Source organism: Anolis carolinensis, chromosome 2, assembly GCF_035594765.1.
Source record: "Anolis carolinensis isolate JA03-04 chromosome 2, rAnoCar3.1.pri, whole genome shotgun sequence".
Lineage (NCBI taxonomy): Eukaryota > Metazoa > Chordata > Lepidosauria > Squamata > Dactyloidae > Anolis > Anolis carolinensis.
In genome coordinates, this window is record NC_085842.1 from 110,370,324 (window position 1) to 110,386,599 (window position 16,276).

Sequence of the window (16,276 nt, forward strand, 5' to 3'; positions counted from 1 at the left end):
TATTGGCCTCCGTGTTGGTTCCCAGTGTTCGCACTGCCTAGGGGTGTTACAAGGGTGACTATTATGAGATGAAATATGGTAAACTAATTTGCTTTTTAAAACTAACTTTCCAAGTACTTTTGATGAGGAGCCACAGTCCACATTGCAGTTACTTTTTTTAATTGTTTACCTGATTATGTCCCCTGCACTTCAAATGTCTCCTGCTTAACCCAGTATGTTGAAATCTACCTTTCTGTATAAAGTTCTCCAAACACATACTCCATCTAGTCATATCTTTAAGCGCACTTCATTCCTGAAATCGAGTTTCATTGTAATAGCAGCTGGCTTTATTTCATACAACTTACATGAAATGTTAGGAATGTGCAGCTTAAGAAACCCCTTCATTCTCTGGCCTTGTCAGATGCTTCCATTAATTCAATCAATGTGCTTGCTTTTAATATGTGAACATGTACTTTCCAGGAATTATGATCACCTAATTAGAAAAAACCAGCAGATATCTCTTGGACTGATGCGTAGACTAGCCCCAATGGACATAGACCCCATGTACTTCTCTACACTACTGGTTTAAAACAACATTTTGAACCCCAGAATCACAGTCTCTTCTCACTGTCAGAGGTATCCTGTCATATGAACCTGTCCGGAAAGGGTTCATATAATGCAACAAAATATTTTTAAAGTATCTTAATTGATTTGATTTATACCCCACCTTTTCTCCTAGGTGGGTCATTCCACATAGTATAAAATAAATAGGGGGAGAGCATATATTTCTGTCTGTATTTGTTCTGTGCCCAACTATTAAAATAACAAAAAAGCAATAAATTCTATCTGATCTTAGAAGCTAAGCAGGGTCAGTCCTGTTTAGTACTTGGAAGGGAAACCATCAATGAATTTCAGGTGCTATAGGCTACGTTTCAGAGTAAAGTTCTGACAAAACTACCTCTGAATATTCTTTGCCTAGGAAAACCCTGTGAAATTCATGGGATTGTCATTAGTTGACACCTACAAAAATGCATTTGTTCTTTTGTTGAATTAGGTCATTTGTCCACTTCATCTATCAAGATACAAGTCTTTTCATTTTTTAAAATCGCAGAGTGGCATGCTGAGCAGGAAGCATAGCAGCTGTTTTGTTAACATTGATAGTACTCTTAGTGCCCAGGAAAAAAAATGCATCGCCAGCAGGTTTCGCCTCAAACCATTCCATCTGGTTTTAGATACAGAATCAACAAGAAGTCTCCTCCTAGGATGAGTCAGTTCTTCGGTTTCCACCCCAACCTACAGAATCCAGCAAAATAAGACTGCTTATCACAACACAGCATGCAAATTCTTAGCATATTGAACAAATAGTTTCAATCCAGGTAACTGGAGAATTTTTCTGGATTTTTAAAAATAAAAATGCTTATTAAAACGAATATAAACAATATTATGGACAGAAGGAACAACTTGCTCGTATCTTTGCTTTTTCAACAGTTTGCACGATTGTTCAATATAATATACAGTACTTTAGCAAAAGACAGATTACTATACTTTTCTGTGGTCTCATGAAAATGAAATTCTGGGTACAGATCCTACTTTGTGAGTATTGAATTTCAAATGGGCAACTTTTACACATGAGAGGAAATTGATGTGTGAAAATATGTTTATGTATATTCATGAGATTTATTTCATTTATACTAGAAAATTCTAGATTATTTTAGAGCCATACATGATCCTGAACAAGATGAACCTATGCAATCCTTCACAATTATACAATGAACTATACAATCTGAGCATAATAGCAAATTCATGCTTTGGTGTATCCTTCATTTGAAAAATGTGTTTTATATATTTTAAGAAGTGATCTGAAATGCCTATACTTGCAGATGATACTGTTAGGCAAGACTGGCTACGGGGCAGACATTTCCCTGATACTTTAAAAGATCTTCAGCGACTACCAGTTTGTTTGCAGGCACAATTACAATCCTGGTTTTAAGTTACAAATTCCTATATAGGTTAGAGCCATAATTTCTGAAAAATCACCTAAATTCAGATTGCATGGGAAATGGCAGTAATCTTTGGTTGTATTTAGGTGCTTTACTTTAAGAGGTTAGCTACTGTAGGGAGCAATTCCTTATCCCTCCAACTACCCCCCCCCCCCCCCCCGAATTGCCTGACATATATCATTAGATGCTAGGCTAAAACCATTTGCTTTACTCAGTTTTTAAAAATCATCAAATGTTGTTATCCCTTGTAGTCACTGTTCCACATTTTTCTTTGAAAAAATTACTCATTTCACTTCTGACATTTCCTGTGTTTTTATTTGGTTAGTTTGAAAGAGAATAGCAAATGTAAATAGTGACAACTTATGTTCTGTGGGGTCAGAACATAAGTTCAGTGAGAAGATGTTCAGACTGAACACAAAACGGGGCCTACTGGCTGTTTTCTTCTCAAGTGACATTTCAGGAAGGGAAATAGAACTCTTTTTTATTAATATGGACATAGGATTGCTCCTTGTGTTGACATTTTACGATACAAAATCTTTCAAATATGTAGAACATGTCTGATGTTTTGATACCTGGTTCATCTTCTGGTTTTCCATTGGGTTAACATCGTTCCACTGAAAAGACACTTAAATAAGGTTTATCAGCGAATGGTTGTTGAGATCTAAAGTTTGAGAAAGTATAAACACAGTGAAGGAAGTTGCTTTCAAAACTATGCTCTTCAGTATAAGATAAACAAGACAAATGTTTACCAATTTTATAGTCTAATTTTGACTGGACATCAGTTACAGGAAAGTGATCTGCTGGCTTTGGTGTCTTTTCTCTGTACTCTATTTACAGAAGAGAAGTATATCAATACCTGGAGATGTATGCGGTGTCTTCGCTCAGTTTTTCTGAATAGTCTTGGTCCTTAAAGATACACTGGACAGAAAAGGAAGGTGTGTACGTGTATAGGCTGCCATGTGGGACCAACTATTCATAATTACTCTTCTACTGAAGGTGTGCTAGGCATCAATAACTGTGATAAGATGGTGGCAACAGTTCACCAAGAAATGCTGCTTTGGGAGGAGAGCTGTAACAGAAGAGCAACAAAGCCCAGCAAAGGGTCAACCTGTTCTGACACCATGAAATTAAACAGACCAATTTTATGTAGTTTAAGCATTTGGCTCATGAATGTCTGCTTAAGCTGTCAGGGGGACCAATCTTATGTGAAAATTCTCCAAGGCGTTAGGTGAGGCAGCTGGAGCTCAGTTTGGACAATTTTGACTCCATTCTTCAACAAAAAAGAGATTATACATTTGCAAGGACAAGAAAAAACAGACTAGTATAGCAAGCTTAGTGCAATCAGAGTAAAAGCAAAGAATGTGATCTATATGTCTTAGCATTTCTATCATGGTAATACAAACCATTATTAATGTAGCTGGAGAAAAGCTCCACAAAGCTAATGGCTAGTGAGTACACAAGACAGCACTTCCTCTGCAGTTGTGGAACTATATCCGCCCATGAAAAGTCCATCTTTGTTGGCCTTCTACCAAAACCGCAGTGTTTGCTGTGTCCTTTGTTTCTTAAAACCGAATTTCTGAAATTAGTTTCAAAAATAGTTTTTAACATTATTCTTGAAGAATGTTTTTTTCCCCTCTATTTTACTGTATTTTGCTTTTGAAACCCTAATGGGATATAAGGCCATTAACAAATACTTTAATGTAAACCAGACAAAAATCATGCTTCTGTTTAGACTGAGGTATTCTTTATCTTCAGAGTCTAGTTCGCTTATTTCTCAACTGGGATGAAATAAATTTTCACTTCAATTCATCTTACCAAATTACAATAAATTTTGGATAGAAATGATTTAATATTAATGTCCAAGAAATTGGAGAATTTGTCTTTCTTGGTTTGAGGCTTGAAGTATCTAACTCCTGAAAATCTAGGTTCAAATCCATGTATTTAACCATGTTAGTGCTGCATTGTTGCCACCATCTCCCACCGCTGCCTCCCAGGTTCTTCATTTTTAACACCTGTGGGAAAAGCACTGCTATCCAGACATTACCTTGCTTTTGAAAAGTGGGATTTCTTGCAAGGATCATATAATGTCCCTTCTCCAATAACTGGCAGGTTTTTTTTGTTTCCAGGAACAATTCAGAGAACTGGTTATGACCTATAAAACCTGATACTTTTATTAATTTTTAAAATTCTTTTCATTTGTTCTAGTTCAAAATGTTAACTGTCTGGAGCCACACAGAGGGATATAGATGAGTAAACTAAATAAAGACACAAACAAACCGGTTCAGGAGCAATAGCCTCATTCTTTTTTGAGGCACAATAAGCCACTGTGATACAATGGTTCAACTGTTAAACTAAGACTCCAAAAGGACAAGGTTTGAATCCACTCTCAGTCACTTAGAATAGACCCTTGGTAAGTTACCTTCTACGATGAAAGCAATGGCAAGAAATATTTCCACCATGAGTACCTTCAAACGCTGAAGGGACTAAGCAAATAAGCCAATTCTTCACTTGTATTGTGCTTGGAGAAAATAAGCAGCAATGACAGCACATAATTCTTAGATTTTTATCCTTGGACTCATTAGAAGACAGAGGGGTGGTTTTGAACACCAGCTATGGAAAGATGGAACACAAATGTGGCTCTGTTCTTGCCGCTTCCCACAGCGATGCTGGAAATTCCAAGAATTTGTCATCACTCTGGAAAGTGGGGTAGGAAGGGGAGAAAGTTGGGGGAGTGCTTTGTGTAACTATAAAAATGTTCATCTAATAAAGTTTTGCAAGTTTTCACTTGTAGCATTCCTATTTGACAGACAGAACTGGTTTAGAATCAGTCAACTTACTTTTTAGCAGTGTCGTTTTGGCTTGGGCAAGATAACTTTGCAGGCCCCTGCCCAGTCTTTGGTTTTTTAAATGATATCAGCAAGAAATTCTGAAAGCTTGCTCCCAGTCTTTTGAACTTTTTACATAGTGAAGCTATGATTGCTCATTTCTGCCTCTCCCTCCTTCAACAAGTGAAACTTCTTTTTCAAAAGGCTTTTAGGAATTGACTTTAAGAGCAATAGTGTGATCACTAAATGTCACATGGATTTCTCAAAATCAAGTCATGCTAGACTTAATTCCTTTTTTTGAGAGTTACGAGCTTGGTAGATGCAAGTCTTCTTTCAAACTAGTAAAATGTGGGCTAGGCAATGTTACTATTAGGTGGATCTGTAATTGGTTAAGCAACTGAACCTAAAGGGTGCTCACCAATGGTTCATCTTCATCCTGGAAAGATGTGATTAGTGGAATGTCGCAGGGTTTGGTCCTGGGCCAAATTCTGTTCAGTATCTTTATTAATGACTTGGATGATGGTTAAGAGGGCATGCTTATAAAGTTTGCAAATGACACCAAATTGGGAGGGATAGCTAATGCTCCAGAGGATGGGATCAGAATTCAAAACTATCTTTACAGATTAGGGAGCAGGGCCTAGACTAACAAAATGTATTTCAACAAGGACAAATGTAAGATACTACACTTAGGAAGAAAAAAATGAAATGCAGATACCGGATGAGTGACACCTAGCTCAATAAGTGAAAAGGATGTGGAAGGATGTTTTGTGCTGCCCTGGAAACTAGGATTTGGGTTCAAATTACAGGAAAGGAGATTCCACCTGAACCTTAGGAAGAACTTCCTGACTGTTAAGAGCTGTTCAACAGTGGAACTCACTGCCTCGGAGTGTGATAGACACTCCTTCTTTGGAGGTTTTTAAACAGAGGCTGGATGACCATCTGTCAGGGTACTTTTGATTGCGCTTTGGACTGGATGGCCCATGTGGTCTTTTTCAACTCTGTGATTTATGATTTTAGTGTGGGGTCTTGCTAACTTTTGACTCAGTAGATTTGTTATAAATGATTTTAATAACTTTCCATTTTAATGTTTTAACTATATTTCATTTTTGTGTTTGGTAAATGGTACTCTAACAGTAACTTTGATACTAAATTGGTAGGAAATCAGTATAATATTCGTCAAAATCCTGTTACGAAGTTATGAATGTGTAATGTAGGGTTATGTACTTGTCACCGTTTTGTATTCACAATCTCTCTCTAGCCCCTACTTTAGGGGTATATAGAGGCTCATCTGAGATGTGGTGCGGCAGATTTCTAATGATGCCATGGAGTTCTAAAAAGACAAATTACAGGATCCTAGAGCATATCAAGCTTGAAATCTTGCTAGAAGCCAAGATGCCTAAACTGAAGCTGTCATACTTTAGCCTTATCTTGATAAGACATGACTCCCTAGAAAATACAATGTTTTATAAGATGGAGGGTACTCGAAAAAGGGGAATACACATTCCAGATGGATAGTCTCAATCAGGGCAACTGTAGCCCTGGGTCTACAGGATCTGAGTGGGCTGTTTATGAAAGAATGACCTGGAGGTTCCTGATACCTAGGGTAGCCATATGTTGAAGTTAACTTCAAGACAGCTAAAAACAAAGGATCATGAAAGTCCCTAGCCCCCACTAACTGGGCAGCAGCAATTGTCATCAGTAGGGCTTTTTTTCCGTATCAATTGGAAAATAACTGGCTGATGACCCCCCCCCCTCCCACGCATGAGTAGGATCTGTGGCATTGTTTGTTTTTCTACCTGTTGCAACAGATTGCTCAGGGGGCAAGGTGGGCCTGTCATTTGTTTGCTTACCAATCAAAAGGAAAATAGACTTCTATTGATCATAGCAGCTGCTGCCTGGTAAGTGGGGATTGGGAAGGTATGGGCTGTAGGGCACCATAACAATGGTGTTAACGCACATGTAAATCCCCCAAAGAATTCTGGTGACTGATTTCATTGGTAGTGTGGTGTACTAAGACAATATCTTTCAAAGATACAAAATGCCATTTGATGTTGAATAATATATACCTGAAAAGTTTTAAGTAGAGCTAGGATTCCCAAAGGAAACACAGGAGATTGGTGGTGGTGTCCCAGTTTTTCTTTTCCCAATAAACAAAAGGTGAATAAGGTAAATGCATGTAACTGTCAGCCCGAAACATTCCATCTCCACATTAATGCTCCATATCCCTGTGCTAAGGCAGCAATCTAACTTAGTTTTCTATAAGAAACAGCTGCCATACAACAGAAATATGGAACAATAATGTTCTGAATGATATGCTCACCCACTAACCAAGGTGCTACATGGATTAGTTCTGCATGTGGGACTTGACTAAAGCTCCCATCATCACCCTGAGGTCTCACAACTGGATTGCAATAGTAACTATTCTTAGCTAATTTGTTGTGGTTGGTAAGCAGGAGATATGAAAAGCATCTAGCCTTGTCTCCACAGACAGATGCAGATAAAGAACATCTTCAGCTGAGATCTGCAGGGATCTTCTAGGGATCTCAGCATATACCATCAATTTGTGTGTGACTACATGCCTCTCAGATTCCCACTATTCTCCATCAACAACAGAAATGCCATGGGGATGTGTATGTTATTGTAGCAAAATGTTGGGGGAGAATTGTGGGGAGTGACAGAGAACTCCAACCTTTGCCAAGACCAAAAGGAGACATGCACAAGCATAAGGTGGATTTATACCTGTGTATGTCACTAACAAGATATCAGCATTCAAGTGTGTAAATAAATCTCAGAACTACCAATCTCCAGCAACCCCTTCTAAAGCAAATGAATTTACGTGCCAGAACACTTGAAATGGTTCAGTGGTCAGAGGTTAGCTTAATAATATCCAAGTAAATAAACAAATGCACTGAAGTTTTTGGCGCTGTGTAAAACAAAGCAAAAACAACCCCCAAAACTTCTATTCCAAAGGTATTTGAACATATCATGAAAAAGCAATTTTTATTGTCATTTTGTCCACGATTTAGCATTGCTGTAAATGGCATACATTTACTGCAACTTCTGTACAGATGTGTGGCTTTGAATTTACTAGAACAGCAAAATTTAAAAGGAAAAAGAAAAAGTTCAACAGTTCCACACAAGATTTTACAGTCCAACATTTCACTGAGGTGAAAAGACAGTTACTACAGACTTATTCGGCATGAATAGAAAACTACAACTTTTATTTTTAAACAGGAGTCACTTGTTTTAATTTTTTACACTGTTTTGAAATTACTGTGATAAAAAGTAATGAAAAGGCTTTTTAATAATGCCTTACACCAGCATAATATAGCATTTATCCCCATTATATATCTTTTGGAGAATATAACAAAATAGAATGTTGACACACTACTGAATCCGTGTTATTAAGCCTGTTGGGTGGTGTGAGTAGGCAAGGAAGAGATGGCTAGTTTCATACTTTTTCTCAAACCAGAAAGCAAGACTTCAAAAGGGATCATTGAATGTTTTCCACTAATATGATGCTTCCTTTGTTGCCTGAAAGTGTTGTTCTTATGAAACAGCGATAGTGTAAAAAAATGATCTTAGTACATCCATAGTAATATCCATAGTGATTTCAGTATGGATCAGGCAGTGGATGAAGTTAGTTCTGAAAGAGGCTGGAGAATCTGGTCCCTTTCTACAATGTACTTAATAAGCATACACTTTTAAAATTAAAGTGGCTCAAACAAACATCAGTCTTGCCACTTATTCTCATAATTGCTTTAGTTAACCCTTTTACACTTAGAACAGACTCTCAAAGGCAATTATGAACTAAAAGGTTGCTCACCTTAAGCGTGGTGGCTGTTAAACATCTGTGAATGCACACAAATTGATCTGATCTGCCCCTGCACAGAGTTGCTATTCTGCCTTAGTATAGGTCAGACCTATTTCTATATGTCACACAGACCACAGAAAAGTATTATCTCGTTACCCAATTTTTGCTCCACTTCCTCTCTTGCACATTTTCCTAAAACAATGGATGCCTATTACACTGCAATGGTTCATATCCTCTCAATTTGTGCGTATTTGTTTTTACAGTGAAGTGGCAAGAGGAAGGCATAAATGATGAAAATTGCAAGATCAAGAAAGCTTACACTACTTTATCCTGAGACAACATTAACAAGCAGGAGGAATCAAACAACTATATTTTAGGCAAGTTTCAAGATTTAGGAGTGGAATGAAAGTAGACACTAATGCAGTTCTGCAGAAGCCGAAACAAAGGAGGGACGACTGACAATGCCACGGTAGGTTCTATAGCTGTTCTCAGGACACTGTCCATGCAAGCAGGAGGAAATCTTTGGATTTACTTTCACCTGGCATGAGTATAGTAACGACCCATCTCCACACAGGCTACATCTTCTGCAGAATCCTTTCACTCCAACTCTTTTGGAGGGTTCAGATAGATCTACAGAATGAGGCCCCATTATATTGGACCTCTATATCAAACCAGTACTTGTTTTGGGGGTGGGGTAGGATGCTCCCTCTTAAAGATTGTCTTTTAACAAAACTGGAGTAGTGGGTGGATGGGTGTCTGTTGATTATGCTATATAATTAAAGTGTGGGGGGTTTTTTTTACAAGTGTGAAAAAGTCGGTTCTTCACATAATCATAATTCACACTACCAACAATTTTCTGTGTGCTGAACAAGATGAAGTCATGATAACCTGGCCTATGAACCCGATGCTCCTAGATATTTGCAAGCAGTTGTGCATGTGTAATATGTGTTCCAGTGCACCTTTCTCCACTCCCTGTCATATACTCTGTTGTTTCCAATATATATCTATGTTGTAAAGCCAAGAGGTTGTGGTCTAAAAGATGGGTTGGCAATTGTTTCTACACTTGTACACACTTTGTACTCCTCTGCTGTTTTCAAGAGAATCTAATACTGGATTTTTTGGGTTACTCTGGTTGGCAAAACTGGCAAACTGATGGTAAGCACATTTACTTGGAAATCAGTCCCAGATTTGAATCTGGTTTACCTCAAAAATAGGTATGCTCAGGTTTATATCCTAAGGCTCTAATCCCTTTTTAGTGATACAGGAACTATATAGTGAGCTATAATTTTTTCCTCTGCAAGTGCATGCCCTAACACATCTTATGAACAACTATTTCTAACACTTGTCATGTGCAATTCTTGCATATAGCATGCATATCCGAGGCTATCCAAATCCCTTCCATGTCAGCATGAAATGGCAAGGCACTGAAGAGACAGAAGTCAGAATTTTCCCTGCTTTATTTGAAATGCTGATTTCCCCCAGCATGAAAAAGACTAGCCAGACAAGAAACACATGTTTTGCTGAATGCTTATGTACTTTAGATGGCTTGTGTTTAAATCCTTAACAAAACAATAAAAATTTAAAAGTTCTTTTCCAGAATCAGCATTTACAGTTTTTTTAAAAAAAGAAAAAGTTCATAAATTGATCAAATACATAAAATCAAGAATAAGAGCCTCTTTCCCATCACTAAATACTTCTATGCATGTAGTCATAGTACTGATTTCTGTACATCCCACTTGTGTTGGTAAACAATCAACCATACTTGTCAAAGCCCACATTACTAGTTTTGTTAAGCTTGGTATCATGTGCTACAATGCTTAATACATGTCACTTCCCAAGTGGAATTTTCCACATTTTCCTCATGCGATATCTTTTCATGACCCTTTTTTGGGGGGAAACCAAATACTTGGGTCGGTTAGCATTAGCTAAAAACAGGCAGAATACACATTTTCATCCCAACGGTTTGCAAACTACTGTTAAAATACTTTCCGAAGCTTAGATAAACTGTTAAAGATACATATTTGTAAGAGCTTATTCAAGAAGAAAGACAGGTTGCTTACCTGTTTCTGGGTGTTCTTTAAGTGGTCATCTATGCACTAACACAACTGTGTCCTATGCCTCCTAGAGCTCTAGTCAGGAAGCTGGCCCTCCTAAGGAAAGATCTCATGGAAAGATACACAGAACACTCCAAGCAAGGAGGCCTGTCCACAGTAGTGCTGTAAATATGTGAAACAGGCACTCGTTTCCTCCTTCCCAGCAAGGCAGGCAGGAAGACACTTTCCTCTGCACACAATGAAGTGTAGGACGGCCAACCCTTTTGACTAGAGCTCTAGAACCTTCCTACAATGCAGCACATAGATGCAGCACTTCATTGTGGGGCTGCACAGAAACCACAAACGCGAATGATTATTGTTATTAAAATATGTTATTTTATGCCCAAATACTGGCTATAGCAGCTGGGGGAGAGTTTCAATTATATGCCTAATTTTTAAAAAGATTAACAAAAGACAAAAAACAGCTCAGGTAAAATTCCTATTTTTTTAACCAGGAACATTTTTGTTGAATAATTAGAAATGTATTTAGTAGACTGTGATCAAACTATGCTCTATTATTTACATATTGCTGGTACCGGTATGCATTTTATTGCCAATTTTGTTTAGCTGTTTTGCTGTGCTCTGTGAGGCTATATGTGAAAGTAATCCCAGGTAGTGTGAACATATGGGCAAATGTGTACATGCACACACTACTTCTATTTTCTGTTTTTAAGCTTTTTTGCAGTAGGGAGGAGGGGGTCATCAAGTAAATCTGCACTGTTGCTGCAGGCTTAGTCCTGGAATGTGAGGGGATCAAGCACACAGACTGTGCTTACAGCGGTTAAATGGAGATAGGTTTCAGCCCCAGGAGCTCCCACCAAATATGAGTAAGTGCCTCTAAAAATGAACAAAAAGAAAGAAAAGGAAAACAACAACACCAACAACAGAAACAACAGAGTACCATTTTAGAAACTTTAGAACAATGCTGCTAGGATTAATACTTCCAGACAAACCACAATTTGTATGGGTTACCATTCAACACATTTGTGACCCCTAGAAAAAATATATCACGTCATGATAAAGCAATCTGTCATCTAAAAACCGTTCTTATGATACACTATACAAGCTATTTTACAATAATCTGATAAACTGCTTTAAAAGCTGTAGTAGCCCTTCCTTGTTTATTCAAACAACACTACCAAATTAAATACATTTCAAAGTACAATTAATCAAAATATAGTAGTAGCGTTATAATGTCTTTTCTTTGTTAACATTTGTTAGGTTATTAAACCCTGTAATTTTTGCCCCAAAAATATTTAGGCCACTAAGAACAACAAGTGCTTTCTCTTCCCCACCCCCATCCTTTAAAGTGACTTTATGTTTTAATTTTTCTGAAAATTCTTAAGTGCTCAGAGGATGGGCTATTACAGCTTACAAATTGTTTAAAATATAAATCAATGATAACAAGGAAAAATTCACAGGACATACATGGTTGTTTTATGGCACACTAGTAGTTTGATACAGAAGGGTTGGAGCTATACAAGGACAACTTTCTACTCTAAGCCACAAAATCAGTAGCGGAATTGTCATGTTCTCTAAGAAAAAAGGTAGGTTTTGTTTAGGTGGTAACAAAAATGAAAATGGGTGTGTAGCCATACACAGGTCTGGGACCTTTATCTTCCAAAAGAGGTTTCTTCTTCTTGTAGTTTGGTCTATTTTCTATTCTGCATAAAGTTAAAAATCTTATTTGAAGTAAAATCTTTTAAGAATCTTTATAAACATAATATATATTGGGCATAATTACAACTAATTTGTAAATCAATATTATTTATATATATATATGTATTTATATATAAAGTATGTATATGTGTACATACACACACATATATATATGTTTGTGTGTGTGTATATATATATATATATATAGTTCCTGACCATTAAAGTCAATAGAAATGTAGCCATCAACTTAGAATGGAGACAGGGTTGTACACATTTGCCCCAGTCCAGAGAGTGATTTGTAAGCAGAAACTGGATTCTTTCTGGTACTTGATCCATTTTATGGGAAGTACAAAAAGCTGCTGTTAGGCCTTGGGTTCAAGAGCCAGGGTATTTTTGCACTGACATGCACCACTTAGCAGATGATGAAAACTATCTGCTCTAAGCCAGTCTAAGGATCCTCATCCCCTTCCTAACAGGTGGTCAGAACTGGCAGTACTGGTCACATCATGAGAGGAGGTAGGAGTCTTCTCTGGAATTTGGCCACTGGCTGTAATCCAGCAGAATATTCTGAGAACCCCATAGAGGCAAGTTTGCACTTTGAGGTGAAAAATATGAATTGGTTACTAATAGAGTTCTCCTAGCTTAAAAAGAGCAGATTTTCCACTTTGTAAGTAAGTGCAAGGAGAACAGTTAGACATACCAATTTCTGTGCATCAATTTTGTTCTGCATGTTACAGCTATCTGGATTGTGGCACTGTATATATAATATACATCTGACACACAAAAAGTACACACTTATATGGCAATAAACAGAGTATGAAAAAATGTCGATTTTTCCATACAGAAGTAAACTTTTAAAACAATTATGCATATTTTCCTGAAGGTTTCCTGATAGGCAGCCCAGACTGATCTGTTTAGCATCAATTCAGCCTACAATTCTTAGAATTATGGCTATTGCATTAAATGCAAATAAGTAGGCTGCTTTTTATTTAAAAAAAAGTTTATGTTCACACCCCTATTTAAGACAGAGCTAGTTTTTAATAGCTCAGAGAACATGTTTGACCGATAACAAAGTAAGCAGTTCCAGTATTCAGGTTAGATTTGGAATACGATTCAATCCCTATTCCGCACTGAAGAAGGCTGAATTTATAGGCCAATTTTAGAATAATTACTATGACTGCATCAGATTAGAAAAGCTGACCTATAGTCATATGAGTATACTTAAAGATTAATATCTAGAGGTCATTAAGCTATGAGCTGCCCCACTTTTAAAAAACAGCTGTACAATAGGCATCTTGAAGTTTACAAAAATTATGTAAGAAAAAAATGAGCAAGCTTCACTGTATATAAAGTTAAAGGAAATTGCTAAAACCAAACAGTAATAGCTATAAAAGGCACAACTTCCCTTTTCTGATATACAGTTGTAAACTTTCTTCATATTACATGCATAAATCAAAAAATGCTACTTTAACTATACAAAAAAATCTATACCAAAACAAAAACCTATTTTTTAAAAATCCAGCCAACTACAGAAATTCCTAGCAGAATGTTGACAATGAGGATTCTGAATTTGACACCACTGCTTTTGGTGCATCCTATACTGCCAATATGATGGTATATGTGGAGAAAAAAAATCCCAAGCCATATTTCCTTTTCTTCTTCCTGTAATCATTCAGTTTGAGGCATCTGCTTCTGAAACCTAGGTCTTGGCCCTCTGTAAACCACATGTAGTGCATAATTACAAAACAAAAACAAGAACACCCAATATAATTGCAAGGACAAAATTAACAAGTCTTTTAGTTTATATATAAAAAAAGAAGCTATAGTTTGACTTTTTCTTAAGGCAATCTATCTGTATTAAGGCAGTCATTTCTGATGAAATAAGAGTTTCTTGATATTCCCATTCGAATATTTTGGTAACTGATTGCTGATGATTTCTGCCAACATTTCTGGAAACTCAATACTCATGGATTTGTCCAAAAACGTTTGGAAGCAGAAGCTTAGAAGATTCTCAACCACCTGCAATTGATAAAGAGAAAAGGCTGAAGCCAGATTTCAAATGCAAAAGACTAATTGTAACCAGAGCGTTGTGAGATATTTTAAAGCAAGTTTATAATTTTCAATATTTCTGTGTCTATTATAGTAGAAATTAGGATGAACATATTGTAGCATAAATTAAACTGACAAAAGAATCTTTTCTAAATTCAGATATTGGACCACATACACTAACTAGGATCTGAGTCCCAAATGTACAATCAGTGCTTTACAGTTTTTCCCCTCCTACCTGCCATCTTCTCAGCTTCTCTAGCTGACTCATCACCCCATACTCTTCTATCTATTAATCCAGGCATAATAATGTACCGCAATTAACATTCAAAAGGTTTATGTAAGTGGTGTCACCCCAGGGATAAGGTGTGTTTTGATATACTGGAGATTTTGTTTGGATGTACATGAACTTGTGTGGTTTATAGTACCATATCCCATGCTAAAGCATTGCCTACCTTACAAAACATATCTGAAGAGATGTGGAATATATAAAATTGCCTCCCTTTTGTTAGTGGAATGACACCTCAATAAACAATTTCAAAAGAAATCACAGACCATTTAAAGTTTTCAACTTATTCACCACACTAGGCACTAACTGAATTTCTTTTCTCACAGTTTGGACTGCAAGGCCTCATTTCTAACAAAAAAAAAGCAGACTGTTTTGATGGGGGACGTGTTGTGCATTGTCTATATTTTGATGTTTAAACAAGGAAACTAATATACTGAATACAGCATGTACCAATTTGGTTTTAAGAAATAATACATAAACACAGCTTTTGACACAAAATACGAAGTACAATAAGGAACAATAATAGAAGTTTCCAACCTACCAAGAACAAATACCTCCACAGTCTGTGGCTGGCCTTCCTACCAGAGAAGAAAAGGTGCTCCAGACCTAGCACCTACACACAGCCACGTTAACTGTGGCTACTGAAATGACAAGACTTGCAAAATTCCAAGAAATGTTTATACATTGCCAAGAAGAGGGTTGGTTTTTTTTTTAACCTATAGTACTATTTTCTTTGTGCACCATCATTTTAATTTGGAACAAAATTGATATAATCAGGAAAGCACTGCCAATTCAGGGGAAGGATTATAACAAGAAACTAGGGAACAAATGATCCTTAAAATATGCCAGACTCAGCCTCTTCAGGAGTAACTTTGGCATATGAACTACAATCAACACAGATAGATAGATAGATAGATAGATAGATAGATAGATAGCAGCCTATAACTGCCCACCAATCTATTAGGATGACAGTTGCTATGGAACATAGAAGAGGTGACTGGATTCAAATAAGGGAGTGAATTTCTTATACATTAAAAATTATTATAGCCATGTTACATCCATGCACTTCATGCGTTCTAATTATTTTTTCATTTTTGTGTATAAAAATGCAATTACTGTATATACTCAAGTATAAGCTGACCCGACTATAAGCCGTGGCACCTAATTTTACCACAAAAAACTGGGAAAACATATTGACTCGAGTATAAGCCGAGGGTGGGAAATGCAGCACCTACTGGTAAATTTCAAAATAAAAATAAATATCAATAAAATTACATTAATTGAGGCATCAGTAGGTTAAATGTTTTTGAATATTTACATAAAACTGTAATTTACGATAGGACTGTCCAACTCTGATTAAATCATTATTCTAACCTTCAATGTAAATGTGCTTAAGTACCCTTCCAATAATAATAGAGTAAAATATAAATGTAATAACAATAATAGAGTAAAATATAAATGTAACAACAATAGTAATCCAATAATCACCATAGTTTATTTTAACTATGGTATACATTTTGGGGGAAATGCTGTGTATATGAATAAGAAAAAAATGGGAAGACTGGCTTGGG

The 16,276-nt window shown here is 36.7% G+C and overlaps 1 protein-coding gene across 1 annotated transcript in view; it reads right to left on the reverse strand.

Annotated features, from left to right (window-relative positions):
- Window positions 1-7,785: 7,785 nt before the first annotated feature.
- The window catches only part of nr3c1 (nuclear receptor subfamily 3 group C member 1), a 71,986-nt gene continuing 63,495 nt past the window's right edge, over window positions 7,786-16,276 (reverse strand). The window contains exon 9 of the mRNA XM_062973895.1: window positions 7,786-14,389. Within this exon, the coding sequence (XP_062829965.1) occupies window positions 14,237-14,389 (153 nt within the window). The 3' untranslated portion in view covers window positions 7,786-14,236. The remainder of the gene's footprint in view (window positions 14,390-16,276) is intronic.